The sequence below is a fragment of the Palaemon carinicauda genome, chromosome 1, assembly GCF_036898095.1.
Source record: "Palaemon carinicauda isolate YSFRI2023 chromosome 1, ASM3689809v2, whole genome shotgun sequence".
In the NCBI taxonomy this organism is placed as follows: domain Eukaryota; kingdom Metazoa; phylum Arthropoda; class Malacostraca; order Decapoda; family Palaemonidae; genus Palaemon; species Palaemon carinicauda.
In genome coordinates this window covers 305,302,216-305,326,400 of record NC_090725.1, presented here as the reverse complement: position 1 = coordinate 305,326,400, position 24,185 = coordinate 305,302,216, and the positions used below count along the sequence as shown (strand labels likewise).

Here is a 24,185-nt window from a genome sequence, read left to right as displayed (position 1 = left end):
CACATAAACACGTTTCCAAGAGCTAAGTACAATTTATTACAAAATATAGTGTAATTTAATCTTTGGCGGCAATTGATTGTGATAAAAACGCTCTCCGTTCAGTGTATAGCTATTGTTGCTCGTGTGGAAAAAAAAAATATCCCCGAAATAATGACCCACGGGGGCGTGCGAACGCAGCTCAACATGTACCACTTGCCAGAGCATTGGAGCAGTGATGTAATGTTAATTTTGCGAGTGTAGCAAAAACTATCTGAAGGACATGAAACGAATCATATATAATTGTGATACTTTAATTTTCAGTTACTTACATGAAGCATTTATTTTTCCAACTGATTATCTTAGTGTTTATTTTGCATTTCTGACCTTTATTATTGCTTCAAATCCCTCGCTTTTGGCATTTCCCCACCCCAAAAATACTGGTTTCCCACTGGGGTTCCACATGGTTGTCTTTATACAAGGGGGTCCAAAAACTCAAACGGGTGTTTTTGCCCCAATAATCATGGTCAGAAATGCATAAAAACATAAGATAGCGAGTAGGGAAAATATAAATTTGATGTATCTGGCTCAAAATTAAAGTACAGTGAACCCTCGTTTATCGCGGTAGATAGGTTCCAGACGCGGGGCGCGATAGGTGAAAATCCGCGAAGTAGTGACAGCATACTTACCTATTTATTTAACATGTATATTCGGACTTTTAAAACCTTCCCTTATACGTAGTACTGTTAACAAACCACCCTTTAATGTACAGAACACTTAATGCATGTACTACAGCACCCTAAACTAAAACAGGCACAAATATTAAAGGCGATTTTATATCATGTGTTTCCTAAACACCTAAAAAGCACGATAAAAAATGGCAACCAATGTTTTGTTTACGTTCATCTCTGATCATAATGAAGAAACAAACTCATTTAGTGTACAGTACACATATATAGGTTAGTTTTTGCATCGATTATATTGATTATACAGTACTGTATGTTGATTTTTTTATTACCAATGTTTTAGTTTACGTATTTTTCTTAGGACTTCCAAATGAAATCTTTTTCTTTATGACGCCGCCTGATACGACGGCGTGTACGCTCAGTAAACAACCACGCTCAGAACAAACAAGGCATTTAACGCGCATGATGATAGTGATAAATAATGATACAGTACATACAGTATTTACAGTAAAAGCATTTACAAAATATGTTACCTTACAAATATAAATTATACAGTACTTGTACGTAGCAAAGCAGGAAAACAATTTGAGAGAGAGAGAGAGAGAGAGAGAGAGAGAGAGAGGAGAGAGGAGAGAGAGAGAGAGAGAGAGAGAGAGAGAGAGTGTTTTACGTACGAATGTAAATTTTAAACAAAAAAAATATGATAGGTTACAACATGTAGACTTTTAAAACCTTCCCTTTAACTTAATGCATACAGTACGTACATTACTAAACTATAAAACAGGTTAAAGTAAAAAATAAAGATTGTTACTGTACTCACCACGAAAGAAGTTCAAGAAAAACTTGAATGACGATGGCGATGAATTTGCTGCACAGTAGAAATGATGATGATGAAGCTGATGATGTGTTCTACTGTGCAGTCAATGATAGTATTTTACGTCTCTTCAGACGGAGGTGCCTTTTCCTGGGACACCTCTTCAACTTCTTCAATTTCTTCCGAAGGCGTACTAGCAGGAGGAACTGGCTCTTTTTTGCGAGGCTGGAAGAACATTGTGATCGGAAGTTGTTGCCGCTGCTTCTTTTTTCGATCCAAGAGCATCCTGTAGGGAGTCATGATGTCATCGACCTTATTTGAGAATTGCATCGAGCGAACCATATCCTCGTCCCACTCTTGTAACATTTCTTTCGCCTCCTTCATATGGTTGCAGAACTTGGCAAGCCGTTCTAATGTTAAGCCCGTTTCTTCGACATTTTCTTGGGTCTCTTCCTGGGCACCCTCACTCTCTTCCTCACTTGCCGATTTCGTCAGGTCTTCGAGGTCTGCGTCAGTTAGGGGCTGGGAATGGCAGTCCAACAACTCGTCGACGTCTTCAGTCGTCATGTCGCCAAACCCGTCACCCCCAATTATGGCAGCCAACTGCACAGATTTCCGTATTGCAGAGTGTTGGATTTCCGACGGAGTAAATCCCTTGTCGTCGTAAACAATCTCGGGCCACAACTTCTTCCAGCTCGCATTCACGGTTGCAGGTTTCATCTCTTGAAGTGCCTTTTGAATATTCTGCAGGCACGTGGCTATGGTGTACTGCCGCCAGTACGCCTTCAAGTTGAAATCTTCATCCTCGTCATCTTGGGCAGCATCCACACACGCAACGAGGTCCGCCAAGGTATTCTTCGTGTAGAGGGCCTTGAACGCCTGATAACCCCCTGGTCCATCGGTTGAATTAATGACGTGGTGTTGGGTGGCAGGAACTCAACCTGAACGCCCTCACGCGACAGGTCAGTTGCGTGTCCACCAGCGTTATCCATAAGGAGAAGGATCTTGAATGGCAAGCCCTTCTCTAAGAGATATTCATGGACTTGCGGGATGAAACACTGGTGGAACCAGTTGGAGGTCAGCATCTTCGTAATCCATGCTTTTTGATTATGCATCCAGTACACGGGAAGGAGATTCTTATTTTTATTTTTCAAAGCGCGAGGATTTTTCGACTTATAAATAAGCCCCGGCTTTAACAAAAATCCAGCAGCATTGCCACACATCACGAGGGTAACGCGATCCTTGAATGCCTTAAAGCCAGAGGCTTTGGCTTCCTCTTTGAACAGGAAAGTTCGCGACGGCATTCTCTTCCAAAACAAGCCGGTTTCATCCATATTAAACACTTGTTCCGGCTTGTATCCACCTTCAGCGATAATGTTCTTGAAAGTCTGGTTCACGTAAGTTTCAGCAGCGGCAGTGTCAGCGGAAGCAGACTCCCCATGCAGGGAAACGCTTTTCAGGGCGAAGCGTTTCTGAAACTTCGCGAACCATCCTTTGCTGGCGGAAAAAACGTTGTTTCTGACGCTGGGAATCAGTGGAGGTCCCTGGTTGAGGATCATCTACATCATCATCTTCTTCAGCATGGTCGCCATCGTCGTCATGAGGTTCCTTTGCCGCAAAATTCTCATACAAGCTCAAAGCCTTTGTTCGGATGGTGTTCGTATCCAACGCTATGTTCTTCTTCCGACAGTCGGCAATCCACACAGCTAAAGCACCTTCCATGCGTACGATCGTTTTATTACGCGTTGTAACGACTCGCTTCGCTGATCTGCTAAAGGTGATTGCAGCAGTCTTTCTAATGTTCGCCTCGTCCTTCTTGATGTAGCGAACGGTGGATTCGTTGATGCCAAAATGGCGGCCGGCGGCCGCGTAACTTCTACCATCTTTTAACATGTCGAGAAGCGTAACCTTCTCAGCTATCGTCATCATCCTTCGGTGGCGTTTAGGCTCACTACCAGCCTTACTAGAAGCAGAACGCTTGGGAGGCATTGTAACAGAAAGTTCAACAAAAAGTTCAACTTAAAACAGTCGCACACAGCACAGATTAAACTTCACAAACTTAAGAACGTCTACTCAGCAATACGCGGAAAGAGAAAGTGAACGATGCAGCCCCGCGAGAACTTTGATGCTGCGGGTAGAAGATGCGGGCAAAACACCAATCACAGGCTAGATAACAAAACTTGAGTTTTGATTCGTCATCTATCAGCGCTTGAACCAATCACAACCCGTCTTATACAGTACTATGGTGCGTTGGTTACTCATAGAAGATGTCCCGCGCACACTGAACGTACGTAGATTAAGTACAATACCGTAATAATAATAAATAATGATAATAATACTGTACAGTAATAATAATAATAATAATGATTAATAATAATAACAATAATAATTTTATTAACAACAACAACAATAATAATAATAATAACAATAATAATAAAAATTTACGTACGCTATTTTACGCCTCTCTCTCTCTCTCTCTCTCTCTCTCTCTCTCTCTCTCGTACGCTTACAGTATTCGAATTGTGATTTTTGCAACAAAGAATATTATTGGATGCAGTACTGTACTACGTACGTATACATACAAAAGATTCATGGAAAAGAAGCACATCCATTACAGTACACACCATTCTAATATGGTATGACTGCATCTGATTTGCGTTTCATGTTCGATTTAATTTTACTACGTACTGAATTATCGTATGATCACATTCTCTTTTCGTGTTTTATTTCTTTCTGTGCTGAATTATATATCATATGTAATGCAATGAACAATCAGTAAGAGCAGATATTACTAATTTAATGGAATTACAGGTAATAAAATATCGTATTTGGTTGTCTTAAGATTTCGCGGTATTTTCGAATTTTCCGGAAAATCCGCGATATGTACAGTATATATATATGGGTTATGGGAAAACCCCGCGAAGTGGTGAATCCGCGATGGTCGAACCGCGAAGTAGCGAGGGTTCACTGTATTTTATATTTACCATTGATATAAGGGTCATCTAAATTGGAGAGATAGTTGAACAACATAGATACACAACTAACGTGTAGTTATGCACGCAGTGACGCAGCGTGAAGTCCTTCTCAGCTGGGTTCAGATTGTCCAGGACCTACTTCACTGACTTTTTTTATGTTTTAATGTGCATTTATTGTAGATTTTGTTACAAAACTGTTCATTACATGTTTGTTCCGTAACTGAAATACAAACCACGCTATTTACATAGGGTATTACTTTCGGCGTAGCCGAAATGGCGAACCATTAGATTTTTAACGAGGGTTAACTACCCCTGCGCTAGTTAGCAGGGGTAGGGGAGGAGTAGCTAGCTACCCCTCCCCCCTCACACACTGGTGAACTGATTCACTTCGCTTATGGCTCGGACGATGAACGGATGTCTCTGTTCCCGTCCTCGCATGGCAGCCATATATTGTTTAGTCTTTACTTAATTACTTACTTTCTTTACTCATGTATATATGTAAACATATTTTTAAATATTTAACTTAGCCGGTGAATATATAGCTGCAACTCTGTTGCTCGACAGACAAACTGTACAGAAAAAACTCGCCAGCGATCGCTATGCAGGTTGCGGGTGTGCCCAACAGCGCCATCTGTCGACCAGATACCAAGCTCTATGTAAACAAAGACTCAATTTTCTCTCTGTCGACGTGTCGACAAGACGTACTTTACTCGCTGTTGCTAAACTGGAGTTTTTCACATCATATTGGTGAAGTACTATATTCTGGTTTTGAGCTTTCGCTGTGCAGGGTTTTTCTTCAAACAAATCCTTGAACTCTTTTTTGTATCGGATTCATTGTTGATGACTTAGATCGTTTTTTGGAATTTTTCCTTGACCAATTCAAAATGGCTGACCCTTCACAAGTTCCCAAATTTAGAAAATGCAATGCTAGGGACTTTTCTAGGCGTCTTCCGAAGGCTTCTATCGACCCTCACACTGTTTGTTCCAATTGTCGGGGTAAAACCTGTCAATTGGAAGATCGGTGTGAGGAGTGCGTGGGCCTTTCGGAATTCGATTTTATCGAATTTGAAAAGTACACACGCAGGCTAGAGAGAGATAGAGTTAGGAGAAGTTCTTCTAGGTCTATTGATGTTTCCTCTCCTCATGCCCCACAACCTATTCCTTCCCCTGTAGTGGTTGTTCCTAACCCCCCTCCTAGCACTCAGGAACCTTCGATGGCTGACATGATGCGTGCCATCCATGCCCTGGGGGAGAGAGTTGAGTCCCTTGCAAGTGACCGCAATCAGCTCATGGCGGATGTTAAGGAGCTTAAGTGCCAAAGTGCAGTGGGAAGTGCTAAAGTCCCAAGTGATAGTGTTGTGAACAGTGTTGCGCTTGAGGGTTCGTCTGTTCGTGCCTGTCGTCCTCCTAGTCCGGGACCTCTTGCAAGCTCCCAAGTCCAGGGGAGAAGCAATGTCGCACGACGCATGGGTTCGAGAGGCTTTAATCAGCGAACAGACGTTCCCTCCATGGTATCAGGCGTATCTCCCCAAGATCGCCCCTACCTACGTAAGACGAGAGAGCCCATTTATACCTCGTCGTCTGAAGGTGTTTCTCGTAAGAAACTTTGGACCAAGGTCTCACGACCTTTAAAACGTAAATCGGTCCCTTCAGGACAAGTCCAACGTCCCGGTTGTAGCCACTGGGTCAGTTCGGACTCGTTGCCGTCATCTGATGACTGCTCACCGCCTAAGAGAGGCAAAGCGGTACCGCTTCAGGCACTAACACCGTCTGTCGCCGCACCTGCTCCCGTAGACCCTAAATGGGCTTTGCTGCAAGACATGCAGTCCAAGCTTACGTCTTTGATGCAGGACTTTCATGCGGAGAAGGTTGCTGCCGTACCAGCAGCGAGTGCAGTACCTAGCCTACAACCTTCCAAGCGATCGGTTGTGCGTCCTGTTGACGCTGAGGTAACCTTCTCACGTATACCAGTTGAGGGGGTTCCTCCACCGATGCGATCCAGTGTGGGTTGCCAGCCGCATGTTGACGTTAAGCGACGCACGGAGGTGGTTGTTGACGTTCTGGACGTTCAACAACCATCAGAGGTGACTTGTTTTGACGCGGTGCGTCAACCTCCGCAACCCAGTGTGGTTTCCACTGCGCAACCCAGTCGGTCTAGACAGTCTCGGGTAGACGCTGTGCGTCCTCGCGCTACCATGGTTGTTGACAGTTCACAGACTGTGCAGCAGTTCCATGACGTTGCGTCCGGCTCCGTCACGCATGCACCAGTGCGACCGGACTCAGCGAACCAGACGTTACCCACTCCGTTGCCGTTTCCTCATCAGTTTTCGGATGAGGAACTTTCTGATGATGATGTTGCTGCACATCAAGATGATCAACAATCAGAACTGGACGAGCCTAAGTCAACTCAACCATCTTTGGACTTTAGAAAAGTTTTGGCTATTTTCAAAGAGTTGTTTCCTGACCAGTTTGTTTCTGTGGCTCCTTGTTCTCCGCCTTCAGAGTTTGTTTTAGGCATGCCTTCTACCGTACCTGCCTTTACTAGACTCGTCCTCGCACGCTCGTCTAAGAGAGCTTTGCGGGTGATAGGAGACTGCTTAGAGTCCAAGAAGAGTTTAGGGAAGACAGCATTTGCTTTTCCCCCTGCTAAACTCTCTTCTAGATCGAGCGTCTGGTATGCCACGGGAGAAGTTCTCGGCTTGGGAGTTCCTGCCTCTGCCCAGGGCGACTTCTCAAGTCTTGTAGACTCTCCCCGCCGCCTTGCCATGAGACGCTCAAAGATTTGTTGGTCATCATCGGACCTGGACCACCTTATGAAAGGAATCTTTAGGGCTTTTGAAGTCTTTAACTTCTTAGACTGGTGCCTAGGAGCCCTGAGCAGGAAAATCTCTTCGACAGATAAAGAGACTTCTTTGCTCATTATGTCCTGCATGGACAAGGCCGTCCGTGATGGGTCCAATGAGCTTGCTGCCTCATTTGCGTCCGGAGTCCTGAAAAAGCGAGAGTCTCTCTGCTCGTTCCTGTCTGCTGGAGTTACACCATGCCAGAGATCTGAGCTTCTCTTTGCTCCCCTTTCCAAGTGCCTATTTCCAGAAGTCCTGATAAAGGAAATAGCTGCTTCGTTAGTGCAGAAGGACACTCACGATCTAGTTGCATCCTCAGCTCGCAAAGCTCCCCTTTTGCCTACATTGTCTGCTAGACCGAGGATTGACACTCCAGCGTCTCGCTTTATTCCGCCCTTTCGTGGCAGAGCCTCCAGCAGAGGAGGTGCTCGTGCCGAAGGGAAGCGAGGGAAGAGGAAAGGATCCAAGTCCTCTAAGGGCAGACTCTGACTGCCCGCAACTTCAGACAGCAGTGGGAGCCAGACTCAAGAACTTCTGGCAAGCCTGGGAGAGGAGAGGCGCAGATTCACAATCTGTGAAGTTGCTCAGAGAGGGGTACAAAATCCCTTTTGTACGCAAACCCCCTCTAGCAACGTCTCCCATCGATCTCTCTCCCAGGTACAGAGAGGAAGAAAAGAGACAAGCCCTGAAACTGGAAGTGTCTCTTTTGCTAGAGAAGGGAGCGGTGGTCAAAGTCTCGGATCTTCAATCACCGGGATTCTACAACCGCCTCTTCCTGGTTTCAAAGAAGACAGGAGGGTGGAGACCGGTGCTAGACGTCAGTGCTCTGAATGTCTTTGTCACAAAGACGAAGTTCTCCATGGAGACCACAAAGTCAGTCTTAGCAGCGGTCAGAAGGGAAGACTGGATGGTCTCCCTAGACCTAAGGGACGCCTACTTCCACGTCCCCATTCACTCAGACTCCCAACCTTTTCTGAGATTCGTTTTCGAAAATGTGGTCTACCAGTTTCGGGCCCTGTGCTTTGGCCTAAGCACAGCTCCTCTCGTGTTTACGAGGCTGATGAGGAATGTAGCCAAATTCCTCCACTTATCGGACATCTGAGCCTCCCTTTATTTGGACGACTGGCTTCTCAGAGCCTCTTCCAGTCGTCGCTGTCTGAAGGATCTCAAGTGGACTCTAGAGCTGACCAAGGAATTGGGACTCCTAGTCAATTTGGAAAAGTCGCAACTGGTCCCATCCCAAACTATTGTGTATTTAGGGATGGAGATTCACAGTCTAGCTTTTCGGGCTTTTCCGTTGGCCCCCAGAATAAATCAAGCCCTGTTATTCATCCAGAACATGCTGAAGAAGGAACGCTGCTCAGTCAGGCTGTGGATGAGTCTGGTAGGGACGCTATCATCCCTGGAACAATTTGTGTCACTAGGAAGACTACACCTCCGTCCGCTTCAATACCATCTAGCTTTTCACTGGAAAAAGGACAAGACGCTAGAAGCGGTCTCGATTCCGCTTTCCGAAAAGATGAAGTCTTGTCTGACTTGGTGGAAGGACAATATCAACTTAAGAGAGGGTCTTCCCCTGGCTGTTCAGACTCCCAACCACGTTCTCTTCTCGGACGCATCGGACGTGGGCTGGGGCGCGACACTAGACGGTCGGGAATGCTCAGGACTGTGGAACTCGAGTCAGAGGAGCATGCATATCAACTGCAAGGAGCTGTTGGCAGTATATCTGGCCTTGAAAAGCTTCAAGTCTCTCCTTCGAGGCAAAGTGGTGGAAGTAAACTCAGACAACACCACGGCCTTGGCGTACATCTCCAAACAAGGAGGGACCCACTCACTGACGTTGTACGAGATCGCAAGGGACCTGCTCATCTGGTCAAAAGGTCAAGACATCTCCCTAGTAACGAGGTTCATCCAAGGCAACTTGAATGTCATAGCAGATAGTCTCAGTTGGAAAGGGCAAGTAATTCCAACAGAATGGACCCTCCACAAGGATGTGTGCAAGAGACTTTGGGCCACTTGGGGCCAACCAACCATAGATCTCTTTGCAACCTCGCTGACCAAGAGGCTTCCAATCTATTGCTCCCCAGTCCCGGACCCAGCAGCAATACATATAGATGCCTTTCTCCTAGATTGGTCACATCTGGATCTCTACGCATTCCCACCGTTCAAGATTGTCAACAAGGTACTGCAGAAGTTCGCTTCTCACGAAGGGACAAAGTTGACGCTAGTTGCTCCCCTCTGGCCCGCGAGAGAATGGTTCACCGAGGTACTTCGATGGCTAGTAGACGTTCCCAGAAGTCTTCCTCTAAGGGTGGACCTTCTACGTCAGCCTCACGTAAAGAAGGTACACCAAAGCCTCCTCGCTCTTCGTCTGACTGCCTTCAGACTATCGAAAGACTCTCGAGAGCTAGAGGCTTTTCGAAGGAGGCAGCCAGTGCGATTGCTAGAGCAAGGAGAGCATCCACCATTAGAGTCTACCAATCGAAGTGGGAAGTCTTCCGAGACTGGTGCAAGTCAGTTTCTGTATCCTCGACCAGTACCTCTGTAGCTCAAATAGCTGATTTTCTCTTATACCTGAGAAAAGGACGATCCCTTTCAGCTCCCACTATCAAGGGCTACAGAAGCATGTTGGCATCGGTCTTCCGGCATAGAGGCTTAGATCTTTCCAACAATAAAGATCTTCAAGACCTCCTTAAGTCTTTTGAGACCACCAAGGAGCGTCGTTTGGCTACCCCTGGTTAGAATTTAGACCTGGTACTAAGATTCCTCATGTCAGACAGGTTTGAGCCGCTACAATCAGCCTCCCTGAAAGATCTCACTCTAAAGACTCTTTTCCTGGTATGCTTAGCCTCAGCTAAAAGAGTCAGTGAGATTCATGCCTTCAGCAAGAACATCGGATTTTCGTCAGAAAAAGCCACCTGTTCGCTACAACTTGGTTTTCTAGCCAAAAATGAGCTGCCTTCTCGGCCTTGGCCTAAATCTTTCGATATTCCCAGCTTATCGGAGATTGTAGGCAATGAACTAGAAAGAGTCTTATGCCCTGTGAGAGCTCTTAAGTTCTATTTAAAGCGTACTAAACCTTTACGAGGCCAATCTGAAGCTTTATGGTGTTCAGTTAAGAAACCATCTTTGCCTATGTCAAAGAATGCTTTATCATACTTTATCAGACTGTTAATACGAGAAGCTCATTCACATCTGAGTGAGGAAGACCGAGCTTTGCTTAAGGTGAAGACGCACGAAGTTAGAGCTGTTGCAACTTCCGTGGCCTTTAAGCAAAATAGATCTCTGCGAAGTATAATGGACGCAACCTATTGGAGAAGCAAGTCAGTGTTCGCGTCTTTTTTATCTAAAGGATGTCCAGTCTCTTTACGAGGACTGCTACACACTGGGACCATTCGTAGCAGCGAGTGCAGTAGTGGGTGAGGGCTCAACCACTACAATTCCCTAATTCCATATCCTTTTAATCTTTCTCTTGAAATGTTTTTAATGATGTTTTTATGGGTTGTCCGGAAGGCTAAGAAGCCTTTCGCATCCTGGTTGATTTGGCGGGTGGTCAAAGTCATTTCTTGAGAGCGCCTAGATTAGGGGTTTGATGAGGTCCTGTTGTATGGGTTGCAACCCTTGATACTTCAGCTCCTAGGGGTCGATCAGCATCCTAAGAGGATCGCGAGGCTCCGTAAGGAAGACGTACTTATAAGGCAGAGTAATCATTCAAGTTGACTTCCTTACCAGGTACCTATTTATTTTGTTTTTGTTATTTTGATAACTTCTAAAATGAAATGAAAAACTCTTAGCTCATAAAATGTAAACATATATTACTGGTCTCTACCCACCATCCTGGCTGTGAATCAGCTATATATTCACCGGCTAAGTTAAATATTTAAAAATGATATTTTAATTATAAAATAAATTTTTGAATATACTTACCCGGTGAATATATAAATTAAATGACCCTCCCTTCCTCCCCAATAGAGACGCAGTGGGACGAGGAGAAAATTGAGTCTTTGTTTACATAGAGCTTGGTATCTGGTCGACAGATGGCGCTGTTGGGCACACCCGCAACCTGTATAGCGATCGCTGGCGAGTTTTTTCTGTACAGTTTGTCTGTCGAGCAACAGAGTTGCAGCTATATATTCACCGGGTAAGTATATTCAAAAATTTATTTTATAATTAAAATATCATTTTTATGTTTATGTATATATTTGAGTATAGAAATCAGTAAGTTTCCTTTTCAGTGTTCGTGCTGTGTGTGTGTGTGTACGATATCACCGTGTGGCCACCGGCAGTCAGGCCACTACGATGTATTTTCATGGGCCGCGATCTCTTCCTTGGTCCTTCGGTTGCCTCCTTCCACGGGCGCCGTGGGGAGTCGTCATCCGCTACTCCTCTTTTCCTACGGGGAAGGTGGGGTTCAGCGTAGGATCGCGAGAGTGTAGTTTGTCTACGGTCTCACTCTCTCTCTCTCTCTGGAGGTCGTTCACCTTTTTCTACGTTTTCTACGATAGCTCCTCCTTTCGGGTGGAGTTGCTATGCAGTACTTTTTATCTCTATTTTTTTTATTATTAAAGCTAATTGTATTTGTTAACTTTTCAGCTTTTAGAACGTTTCCCTTCGGGGTGTTTCGTTCTTACTTTTAGTGAACATTCCTTTATGAATTGCATTTTTATAACTGTTATAATTCAGTTTTGGTTACAGTTCTTGCCCTTCCCCCTTCCCGTGAGTGTAGGTGGGGTTGGGGCTCTTGCCTGTTATGTAATTCTTGTGTTCTTTTCCCTCGGGTTTCCTCTTCGGAGTCTTCCCGGGGGAATGAATGTTAACTAATAGCTTTTTATTTTCACAGTTAACGATCTGTTTTCCGTTTGCCTAATGTGATAACGAAGCAGAGCTGTCTTGTTGAGACTCGGGGAGTCGGCTGTTGCTGCCTCCTCTATAGGACTTCCTCAGGGGCGTGTCTCCTTCTGGTAGTTCTCCCGAGGCACCCGACAGCTCTTCAGTTCATGTTAGAACTCTCAGGAGGTTCGCCTCTTTGGGTGGGTAACTTCCCTTTCGAGGGAGGTTACCTGCCCAGGTTTGAGTTAATTTCCCTTTCGGGGGAAACTTCTCTTACCTTTAATAATTATAATATGTTCCTGGTCCTCCGTCCTCCGGCGGTTTTGCTCTTGGTGCTGAGCGACCGCTTTTGTAACCTTGCTCAAGGGGCTGAGCGGTTACTTCTCGGACCATAGTTTTTGTGCGACTATGCTCTTGGTGCTGAGCGGTCTCACCTGCAGCTACGCTCAAGGGGAAGAAGACTACTCTGTGACGCAGGTGCTACAAACTGGAGTCTGGAAGCGTCGGACAACCTTCACAGCTCACTACCTGCAGGACGTGACCCACAGGAGCCTCGATACGTTTTTCTATCGGCCTGTGGTGGCTACACAACAGCTGGTCTAACCTCCGGCTCCTTAATGGACAGGTAGCAGAAGGTTGGGGGCATTGTTACCCGGTGTCAGACTGCATGATTGAAAGAGGTATGTCTGGCCCTTACTTCTTTCTTCATCCTCCCCTCTCTTGGGGAAAGCAGCATCCTAGGTTCTCTGCATAGCTGACCTCAAATCTCTGCAGGTAAACCATGCTTCCTTGTGTTCCTAGTATTAAAATGATACTGTCGCGTCCCCCATACCCTGACTAGGTGGTATTGGGAAAGTCCTAGTCCAGAATTCCATCTAAAGGTCTTCAGGTCGACTGCCTAGGACAAGTCATGCTTCTTCCCTCCACACACAAGCTTATGTAGGCCACACACTCCTTGTGGAGCAAGGAACTTGCGAGGTGCAGGGACTCTTTCTCGAAGTCCTGCTCACTCGAATTCTGAGTCCCCTGGTAAAGCCAAAGCCAGTATGGCTGGGGACTTTCCACCCTTCCTAAGGGTAAGTCATCCTATGTAAATAGCGTGGTTTGTATTTCGGTTACGGAACAAATGACAAATTTGGAGATAATTTGTATTTTTCCTAACCATACAAACCTTAGCTATTTAGACATATTTGCCCGCCAGCCCTGTCCCCCAAGTCAAGTCCTACCTCTAAGCGAAGTGAATCAATTCACCAGTGTGTGAGGGGGGAGGGGTAGCTAGCTACCCCTCCCCTACCCTTGCTAATTAGCGCAGGGGTAGTTAACCCTCGTTGAAAATTTAATGGCTCGCCATTTCAGCTACGCCGAAAGTAATACCCTATGTAAATAGCTAAGCGTTGTATGGTTAGGAAAAATACAAATTATCTCCAAATTTGTCATATCAAAGCATTACAATATTGCAATCAAGCATATGTTTTGGGAGATTTCCTTTACTCCATATTTTGAAAAATTTCACTACTATAATGTATTTTATTTTTCAAATATTGAAAATACGGGACAAAAGGCGTCCCGGGGAGGGTCGATACAGGACAAGGGGACAGTCCCGTCAAACACGGGACGTCGGGTCATCTTGGTACTCAGTTTAAACAAATAGGGGAAACAGTTGATTGTTATGAATTTCGTATGTGTATTCAATCTTATACCTCTAATAGGAGTATGCCTTCAGCAAAGGTGGAATGTTTGTTAGGCTTTTAACAAGGTAAACAGCTGACTGCCAGGTGGCGGGGGACCAATCCGACTGGTAGCCTGTCTTCACTTTGACTTAGGTCGCAAATATGTACTAATGTACTCTTCCCTGCGTTCCGCTTAGTCCAAGCTTATGTTTTTTCTTTTTTAAGCTGCTTGTCTGTTTAATTGTACTTTAATGATGTTGGTGTGGTGGGCAGACTAGCGGCTGTGCCCAGGAAAATCTGGCTGAGTTTCCGGCAGGTAGGCCTACATGAGCAAGACTGAAGTGGACCCACACCATCTTCGTAACTTCAGGGGGCTTGACTACTCATAGGCTTCTCCCTGTTCTGAGAGTAATGAATGGCCTCTTGTGGAGTTGGCAGAGTTCTTTAATATGAGGAAAAAGAAGTCAAAAAGGGTTTTGTCTATATTAGACTTGGCATTGCCTAAACTGATGCCAAAGTTAATAGAGTTCTTTTATATATGAAGCTGACTGTTGTAAAAAATATACCAAGAACTAAAAACTAAACTGACTTATGCAAGATGGCAATATTCACACGCATATTCAAAATTTTACATCCTGGAAGAAATGTTGATTGTTTAATCAACCTTCACTGTTTTCTCTTTTTCTAATGCTAAGATTAGCAGAGGAAAGAATAAGAAAAAGGAAGTGCCCCCCGCCCTCTGAAAGTTCTTTGGTGAGACAGCATTAGTCCCTTCCTCCAGCAAAGTTATTACCTCCTGTCTCTCTCCCAAGGAACTTCTGTGGTTGTGACTGCCATTGACAACTCCTGCAAGGGCCTGCACCTTGGTGTGTTAGGAAAATTGAAAGTGGACACTCCTTGATCACGTCACAAGTCCAGTAAGCTGCGCTCCTCCCGAACGCGGTCACGGTCATCGCATTATAGTGATAAGTGTGCTCCAACCCAGTGGCCATGAGCACTCCTCACATTCCAGGTACCATAGAAAGAAAATGAGATTGTATACCTCACAATCTCCGTTGGCAAAGATCAGTAGTAGTTGGTCTCCCAGGCAATGCTCCTCTCCTGGATATTTTGGTCCTGTAGTGACCAGACACGTAAGGAGAAGACATCTAGCCTTTGAATTCCTTCGGCCAAGGCTTCAAAAGCAATGAAGAAGACTTTTTTGTCCTCCAAGTGGAGGAGGGAAGTTTCATCTCTTGAGGCCTCATGGTTGGATGCAACATGATCCAGGAAATCTTCCAAGAAAGAATGTTTCACTCCTTGTGTTTCCTCCCCATGGTCAGATTGGTCTGTTTCTGACTCCTGATCTGAGCGCAAGGACATCAGATCAAAGAGCAAGCTTGCTGTCGAGAAGGATAGATCAAGAAAACATTCAGCTCCTGAAAGGTTACCCTCCCAGGAGGATGAACAAGGAAAAGAACATGGTCTGGTTCCTCATTCTGAGGACTACCAACTTGGTTCAATTTTAGACTGCTCTGTCCTACGAAAAGCTGGTGGAGATCTCTTCCTCCCGAACGGAACCTACCACCTGGAGGAAGATCTCTCCTGATCCATCAAACTTGCCCACTCCAGATCAGGGCTCTCTGCTGGCTGAGACAGACAACCCTGACGTGTAGTCGACCTTCGCAAGATTCCCGCTTGAGCTTCGAACTGCCTTGGTCGAAACTAGACCTCCAGATCACAGGACCGAAGAATTCTCAGTGGTCTAGTCAGTCAAGCAAAATTCTCCCGACAGCACTGTCTAGAGAGCAGGGAATTTACGTTTCAGAAGATGCACCACCGACCCCTTTGCCAATTGATGACGTGATAGAGGAGCTGACAAAGGGGTCATCGGTGAAGAGGTTGAAATACAAGGGCACCTTCATTTTGGTCTCCGAATCCACAGCAAGGAAATCAGCATCCATGATGAGCCTTTGGGCTAAGTCATGGCTAGACCTTTGGTAAGGGATGGTAGCACTTTGCAATGTTCCTCCTTCTTTCAGACAACTTGAGGAAAAAGTTCTCAGACCTCATTTTTTAACGGGAGAAAGCAGTCACATTCTTAGCGAACCAGTTGGCCAACCAATGTACTTGCTGGGTCCACAGATGGAGAGATGTTGTAGAGGGTTGCTTTTCCAATCGTGTGGGTTGAAGAGCTGTCATTGCACTGTGGAACTCATGGGTACTGGATGTGACATCTCTGTTCTCTCAACAGGGAGCCAAGACAACATTCAAGAAATGAATAAATGTGAGCCATGACTCCCTCATCCAACAGGCTTCTTCGTCTTCCGCCTCAAAACAGGAAAAAAAAAGCAGATGACCACACTGTAATCCAAGCTCCCTCCTGTCCCCTTCTTTGAAGAAAGGTGGAGGAGAAGCCTTCCCCCTTTCAACCTATCTCTGGTCGAGCCAAGAAGAAAGATAGGGGAATGAAAGGAGGAAGGGGACTCTGAGAAGGGGGTTCCCTGTCGAGCAATTGGGCATCGTGTCAGCGACATGGTATGGTAGAATTGATGATGGAGGGCCTCCAGACAGGTTATTGTGTCCCATTCATCAACTCTCGCCCTCCACTCACTTGAATTCTGAGGATGTTTCAGGCATACCCTCCGGGATCGCCAAAGAGGAGGTATTGAATATCAGGCTAAAGTAAGGCAAAAGCTATTAAGACAAGCTGATTGTGTGGGAGCAGTGAGAGTCTTTCCATCAGACTTCCGCTTTAGCAAGCTCAAGGTAGTAGCATAATCATTCTTGACAATACAAGAACTCCCCTCTAAGCAATAGTAAATTCTTTTCAGTCATCTGTCATGGCCGTAGAAGGTCTTGCCCCCACGGGCATTTCTACCAATGGTCACTTCAGTGGTATCAAGCAGCAGTGGTCAGCCACAAGGAACCTTCCTTCCCATCCTATGCTGGTGGAGTGGATCAGAAGGTGAGAGACAGTCTCATCTGGTTGCTAGATAACAAGACTAGGTAGTAGGTTGGCCAGGGCATCAGCCACCTGTTGAGATACTACCATAAGAGAGCTATTGGGTCCTTTGACTGACCAGATAGTACAACATTGCATTCCACTTACTGGTTACAGATAATTTTTCCTTTGTCCACATATACACCGACTAGTCTGGCCTATTCTTTCTACCTTCTCCTCTATCCTCATACATATTACAACACTGAGATTACCTAACAATTCTTTCAAGGGGTTAACTGTTGAACTGTAATTGTTCAGTGGCTACTTTCCTCTTGGTAAGGATACAAGAGACTCTTTAGCTATGGTAAGCAGTTTTTCTAGAAGTATACTCCAAAATCAAACCTTTGTTCTATAGTCTTAGGTAGGTGCAATAGCCTCTGTACCATGGTCTTCCATTGTCTTGGGGTAGAGTCCTCTTGCTTGAGAGTAGATTCAGGCATACTATTCTATCTTATTTCTCTTCCTCTTGTTTTTTCAAGTTTTCATAGTTTGTATATGAAAGATCGATTTTAGTGTTACTGTTCTTAAAATATTTTATTTTCATTGTTCAGTAATTCTCTTTTGGTTTATTTATTTCCTTGTTTCCTTTCCTCACTTGGCGATTTTTCCCTGTTGGAGCCCTTGGGCTTATAGCCTCTTGCTTTTCCAACTAGGGTTGTAGCTTAGCTAGTAATAATAATAATAATAATAATAATAATAATGATTAATAATAGTTGTCTTGTATGCCTTAACTTGGGCCATGACCTCAATGTAGTCCTTTTTCTATTAAGCAATTTCAGAGAAAAACAGATATAATGAATGTTACCGTAGTACTACAGCCCTGTTGATGGAATTTTGTTTGAGAAGAATTAATACATCTTATTTTGACATGCTCATAATTTCTAATATTCCCCTTGGAGTAGAGTGGCACACATCACTTAAATTTTGGGGCACACTCAATGCGATAAATTTTACTTATTCAGACTTGCATATATCCTTGTACAGGTCACATAGGTTACTTTTGAACATATACTTACTAATACAGTAACTTGTTTCTTGCAGGTCATACTCTATGTGAACAAAGTTGGCCCATATTTCAATCCACATGAGACATATCACTATTATCAGATGCCAGTATGTCGGCCGAAAATCGTAAGTTTTAGTTGGAGCTTATCTTTGATGCCATAGTAGTAAAACTTCATTATATGATGAAATATGCAATTTATTAAGTAGTGTCTCAAATGTTGCTAATTGTATTGTTAAAAATTATTTGTGAATGTCAAATTAGAACAAGAACTTTGTGTTCATATAGAATTTTGTTGTATTATTTTAAATACAGTATTGTATTTCAGATCGAGCACAAAAGTTTGACGCTTGGGGAGGTTTTAGATGGAGATCGAATGGCTAAATCAGATTATGTAATCAAGTTTAAAGGTAAGGTTAGATTTTTAGTTTGTCAGTTTGATCATCATTATGGACATATGAGGATGTTACTGCTCCTCTGAAATCACTATTATTGTCATTTCAATGATATTTTGCATGTTATGATCTGCCTTTAAGCCTATTTTCTCTAAGTCTCTTAACAAGCGTGAGACATGTTAGTTTTGGACGACCACATTTCCTTCCTACTTGCTTTGATGCTTCTGTGAAAGCTTGATGTGCTGTAGTTTCCTTTGGTAATCTGCATATATAACCAAGAAAGCAAAGTCTTCTTTGTGGAATAATTTTGTTCCACCTTCCTTGGTTTTGTGAGTTGACATTACAGATCTTTGGTTAGTGGATTCCTTGGACATAACATACTTGACGATAGTGGAAGGCATCAGTAGTCTTCTCTATGATTGGTTTTAATGTCTTCAAGCACTTTTTTATTGGAAAATTGAGCTCTGAAGGCTGTTGAAATGTTTTATCTTAGGGTTGTGTGATAGAGGTTTGGATATATAGATAATTTAGTGAATTTTCATGCTTTTGATGACTAGTGCTCTTCTATACTGTATAAGTCAGTTTGTGTATCAAGGAGGCTGCCTAGCAATATGCATCTGTTCCAACACAAATACAAACCTTCGTTCGTTACTTAGGAGATGAAATCAGCGCAGGCAGGCATACAGCTATAAAAACTCTGGTTATTACCAGTGGTAATGAAGAGAAACACCGGCCACAGCTCACTCATACCTCCTTCACTTTGATCTTAGCTGTGGTTGAAGATAGGTGTCTTGTTCCACATTTGCTGGCTTTGTCAAAATTAAACATCTTCCCTGATGCATTACCATGTTGGGGATGTTGTCCTTGAGTTGGAGACTTTATTAGCCTTTTGGCTCCACTTACTTTAGGTTGGATAAAGGTGAGCAGCTATCAACCCAGGGACTCACCTCTACCTCCTTGCAGTTAGACTTTCCTAAAGTCTCAGGATCAGAGAATGTACTGGCATTTCCATTTAATGACAGTTGCTTAAATGCCACAGGGAGTGCAAAATAGCCTTTTTGTGGATGACTTTGCAATATACTACTCTACGTATATCTTTATCACTTGCAAAGATTGGTAACGTCTCTGCCTGGTGTTTTCCAGTCGGGGGTTCGAGTCCCACTCAGACTTGTTAGTTCCATTAGAGTCTGCAACCTTACCATCCTTGTGAGCTAAGGTTGGGGGTTTGGGGGACCCTATAGGTCTATCTGCTGAGTCATTAGCAGCCACTGCCTGGCCTTCCCTGGTCCTAGCTTGGGTGGAGAGGAAGCTTTGCCGCTGATCGTATAACATGTGGTTAATCTCAAGGGCATTGTCCTGATTGCTAGGGCAATGTCACTGCTCCTTGCCTCTGCCATTCATGAGCGACCTTTAAACCTTTAAACACGAAAAATACAAGTTTGGATTCTGGCTGCTGGTTTTAGAATTTCTGTTGCAAAAACTAGTGACCCTAGTGGGAAAACATATACTATATATCTTACCTCAAATCTAAATGTAATAATGCTGTAAACTCAGTGAAGTTGTCTCTTACAGTATGGGTTGCAGAGTTCAACCTTACTGAGGATCTATCATCATCATCATCTCCTCCTACACCTTTTGACGCAAAGGGGCTCAATTAGATTTCACCAGTCGTCTCTATCTTGAGCTTTTTTAAATTAATACTTCTCCATTCATCATCATCTACTTCACACTTCATAGTCCTCACCCATGTAGGCCTGGGTCTTCCTTCTGGGGCCTAATTAAATGTTTGGTGAACTAAGCTCTTTTGGGAAATGCAAAGGGTGTGACCAAACTATCTCCATTTACTCCTCACCATGATCTCATCCACACATGGCACTTGAGTAATCTTTCTTATAGTTTAATTTCTAATCTATTCTAATATAAAATACATAAGTCTTATTGAGAATAGATTATGGTAGTCCAATATATGGATCAGGATCTGAAGCTACTTTGAAGTCTTTAGATTTATTATGCACTCGAAGCCAGAGACTTTGCAATGGAGCCTTTAGATATTCCGCAAATATTTGTTTTACATGAAAGTGTGGAGCTGTTTGTCTTAACATTGAGTTTTAAATATTTAACTTAGCCGGTGAATATATAATAGCTGCTACTCAGCGGCTCGACAGAAAACACACTCAAAAACTCGCGAGCAATCGCTATGAAGGTTGCGGGTGTGCCCACCAGCGCCACTATCGGCCAGATACCACTCTTGCATGTAAACAAACCCTTCAATTCTTCTCTGTCGACCTTGACGACAAGACGTATCAATACTCGCTGTAGAACCTGGAGTTTTCTCAACATTTTTGGTGAAGTACTTCATTTTGGTTTGAGCTTTCGCAGTGCAGGTGTTTTATCTTCATCTTAAATCTTGAACTCGTTTTTGGATAGATTTAATTTTTGATGACAAGAGAGAGAGTATGGACTTTCTTTGACTTTTAAATGGCCGACCCTTCCCTTAGACGGAAGTGTGTTTTAGGCTTTTAGCAATTATCTTATCACGTTATAAATTAATTATAGATTTTCCTCTATATATTTTATATCTCAACCGCCTTTATTAGGCCTCTTCGATTAGCTTTCCATTTATAATAAACATCAAAATAAATTTTAATGATTTGTTTATATGCGACCTTTCCTGAGAGTAGGCGGTCCTAACTTGGAAACCGAAGTTAAACAACGTTGAGCCCTTTTCAATCGTAAATAACTTTTACAGAGCTAATGATTTAAAACTTATTAAATGATATTTTTTTTAGTAAATATTTTATGAAAGTTTTTTTTTTCTTTGAATAGTCTTCGTACTATTTCAAAGATGAACTAACGTTTAGTTTATTTATGCTACGCAGTTTGCGCTCTATCGTTACGATAGAGAGAGAGAGTATCACGGTTTCACTTTGCAGAAAGAGTAAATCGATTCTGACGTTTTGTTCATTTTTCTTTCAAAGCTTAAATGTTTTAAATACTATTTTAAAGGAACTTTTTAATTGAAAAACCTTTCAGTTTTTTCCTTTGGTCAAATAACCTGTTTATTGACGAAAGGTAAGTGGGCTCTTCTCTTCGGGCGAAATCAAGAGAGAGAGAGATAGAGACAGAGAGAGAGAGAGGAGAGAGAACGTTCCGATCTTTATTCTCGTCCCAAGCGAGTAACGTTGTTCTCGAGTCAGCTTTTTACTCTCGTCCCTAGTCTCTGTACGGGGAGAAAGGATAAAACGTTTTTAGTTTTTATTCTCGTCCCAAGGCACTGTACGGTGAGAGATTGAAAACGTAGTTTTGAATGAACTAGTGTTTAGTCTCCTTCCCAGCCACTGATCTTTTTATCTTAAAATATGTTTACTGTTTTTTTTTTTTTGCTTGTTTTAATGTGCTTACATTATACGACTGTTTTAAATATTTAACTTAGCCGGTGAACATATAATAGCTGCTACTCAGCGGCTCGATAGAAAACACACTCAAAAACTCGCGAGCGATCGCTATGAAGGTTGCGGGTGTGCCCACCAGCGCCACTATCGGCCAGATACCACTCTTGCATGTAAACAAACCCTTCAATTCTTCTCTGTCGACGTTGACGACAAGACGTATTCATACTCGCTGTAGAACCTGGAGTTTTCTCAACATATTTGGTGAAGTACTTCATTTTGGTTTGAGCTTTCGCAGTACAGGTGTTTTATCTTCAGCTTAAATCTTGAACTCGTTTTTGGATAGATTTAATTTTTGATGACTTTGGATTGTTTTTTGGACTTTCCTTGACTTTTAAAAGGCCGACCCTTCCCTTAGTACGGAAGTGTGTTTAGGCTCTTAGCAATTATCTTATCACGTTATAAATTAATTATAGATTTTCCTCTATATATTTTATATCTCACCCGCCTTTATTAGGCCTCTTCGATTAGCTTTCCATTTATAATAAACATTAAGATAAATTTTAATGATTTGTTTATATGCGACCTTTCCTGAGAGTAGGCGGTCCTAACTTGGAAACCGAAGTTAAACAACGTTGAGCCCTTTCAATCGTAAATAACTTTTACAGAGCTAATGATTTAAAACTTATTAAATGAATTTTTTTTAGTAGATATTTTATGAAAGATTTTCTTTGAATAGTCTTCGTACTGTTTCAAAGATGAACTAACGTTTAGTTTATTAATGCTACGCAGTTTGCGCTCTATCGTTACGATAGAGAGAGAGAGTATCACGGTTTCACTTTGCAGAAAGAGTAAATCGATTCTGACGTTTTGTTCATTCTTCTTTCAAAGCTTAAATGTTTTAAATTCTATTTTAAAGGAACTTTTTAATTGAAAAACCTTTCAGTTTTTTCCTTTGGTCAAATAACCTGTTTTTTGACGACACGTAAGTGGGCTCTTCTCTTCGGTGCGAAATCAAGAGAGAGAGAGAGAGAGAGATACAGACGGAGGGAGAGAGAGGAGAGAGAACGTTCCGATCTTTATCTCGTCCCAAGCGAGTAACGTTGTTCTCGAGTTACTCTCGTCCCTAGTCTCTGTACGGGGAGAAAGGATAAAACGTTTTTAGTTTTTTATTCTCGTCCCAAGGCACTGTACGGTGAGAGATTGAAAACGTAGTTGTTCCGTAACCGAAATACAAACCACGCTATTTACAAAGGGTTTACTTTTAGCGCAGCTGAAATGACGAGCCAATAGTTTTTAACGAGGGTTAATTACCCCCGCGCTAGTTAGCGGGGGGTGGGGAAGGGTAGCTTGCTACCCCTCCCCCCTCCACACACCGGTGACTTGCTTCACTTCACTTTTGGCTCGGCGGTGATCAGACGTGTCTGTTCATCGCCTTCGCTGACAGCCTTTAATTTTCTTCTTTTTCTTTACAGCTTGTGTGATTGGTTGGAAGTTGACCTTCAGTTATTTTCTTTTATTTAATATGCGGACATGCCCTGGAGTTGCCGGCCGTCCTTGTGGGACTTTCATGTCGGACGTGAGTACGGATCCTCACACCCTCTGCCCTCAATGTCGGGGCCGACGGTGCGACCAGGATAACATGTGCCGTGAGTGTAGGGAGTGGTCTGCCTCCCAGTGGGAGAGGTTTGGCCGTCGGCGTAAGAAGAAGTCCAAGAGAGACCGTTCTCCTCCGGGGTTAGCCTTGAAGGAGGAAGGTTCTCGGGACTCTTCTTCCGCCGCCCAAACCTCCTCCGAAGCTCCCCCTCGTCCGCCTCCTAAGGAGAGTCGTCCGAGTGGGAGCGCAGGCCCTTGTTCTGTTTCCCTACCTTCGGTGGGGGGAGAGGGCGTCGCCTCCCATAGCGAGGCGGTTCCCCCTCCTCCTCCGGGGGAGGTTATTGATAATAATACTTTATCCAGTGATGATCTGTTGCAGATTTGGTCGTCCCTGGGGCTTAAGGGCTTGCCCTCCAGGGTCGCTCTTATTGACCTTGTCTCGTTGGGGGCCGCTGTTAAACAGTCGCCGGTGGTAGCGGAGGTAGACCCTCTGTCTATTGTCGACGTCGTGGTGACAGAGGCCTCCGACGTGGCTGGGCCTTCCGACGCAGGTGCTGTTGCTGGTGATGGTGCTCTAGGCTCTCCTCCTCCTTCCGTGCATCCTTCGAAGGGGGAAGTGAGTCCTTCGGTCTCGACTGCTGCCCAGCTTCCTTCTGAGGGAAGTGTTTTGAAGGAGACTCCCCTTCGGAGGACCGATGGTCCCGACGATCTCCCCCGAGGCCGCCTCCGCCGTAAGGCTCACCGCCCTCTACGCCACAAGGGCCTCCCTTCCCCTTACAGGGGGACTAAGAGGCGCCTTTTTGGGTCTTCGTCCTCCGGGGGGGACTCTCCTCGTCAGCCTCAACCGACTACTCCGCCCTCCTTGAACCTCTCTGCGGACCGCTCTCCATCTCCTGCCGGATCTTCGCCTTCTGGAGAACTCGTCACCCGACGGGCAACGGTCCCTTCGGGGCTAAGGGATTCTTCCCTTACGCGAGCAGGGCCAGCGCACAAGCGCTCTCCTGCTCGCCAGCGATCTCCTGCTC

The 24,185-nt window shown here is 44.1% G+C and overlaps 1 protein-coding gene across 1 annotated transcript in view; it reads left to right on the top strand.

The window, feature by feature from the left end:
* LOC137658537 (transmembrane 9 superfamily member 1-like) overlaps positions 1–24,185 on the top strand; it is a 109,856-nt gene that overhangs the window by 24,824 nt on the left and 60,847 nt on the right. The window contains exons 2-3 of the mRNA XM_068393385.1: positions 17,819–17,908; positions 18,109–18,190. Coding sequence (XP_068249486.1) covers positions 17,819–17,908; positions 18,109–18,190 — 172 coding nt within the window. The remainder of the gene's footprint in view (positions 1–17,818; positions 17,909–18,108; positions 18,191–24,185) is intronic.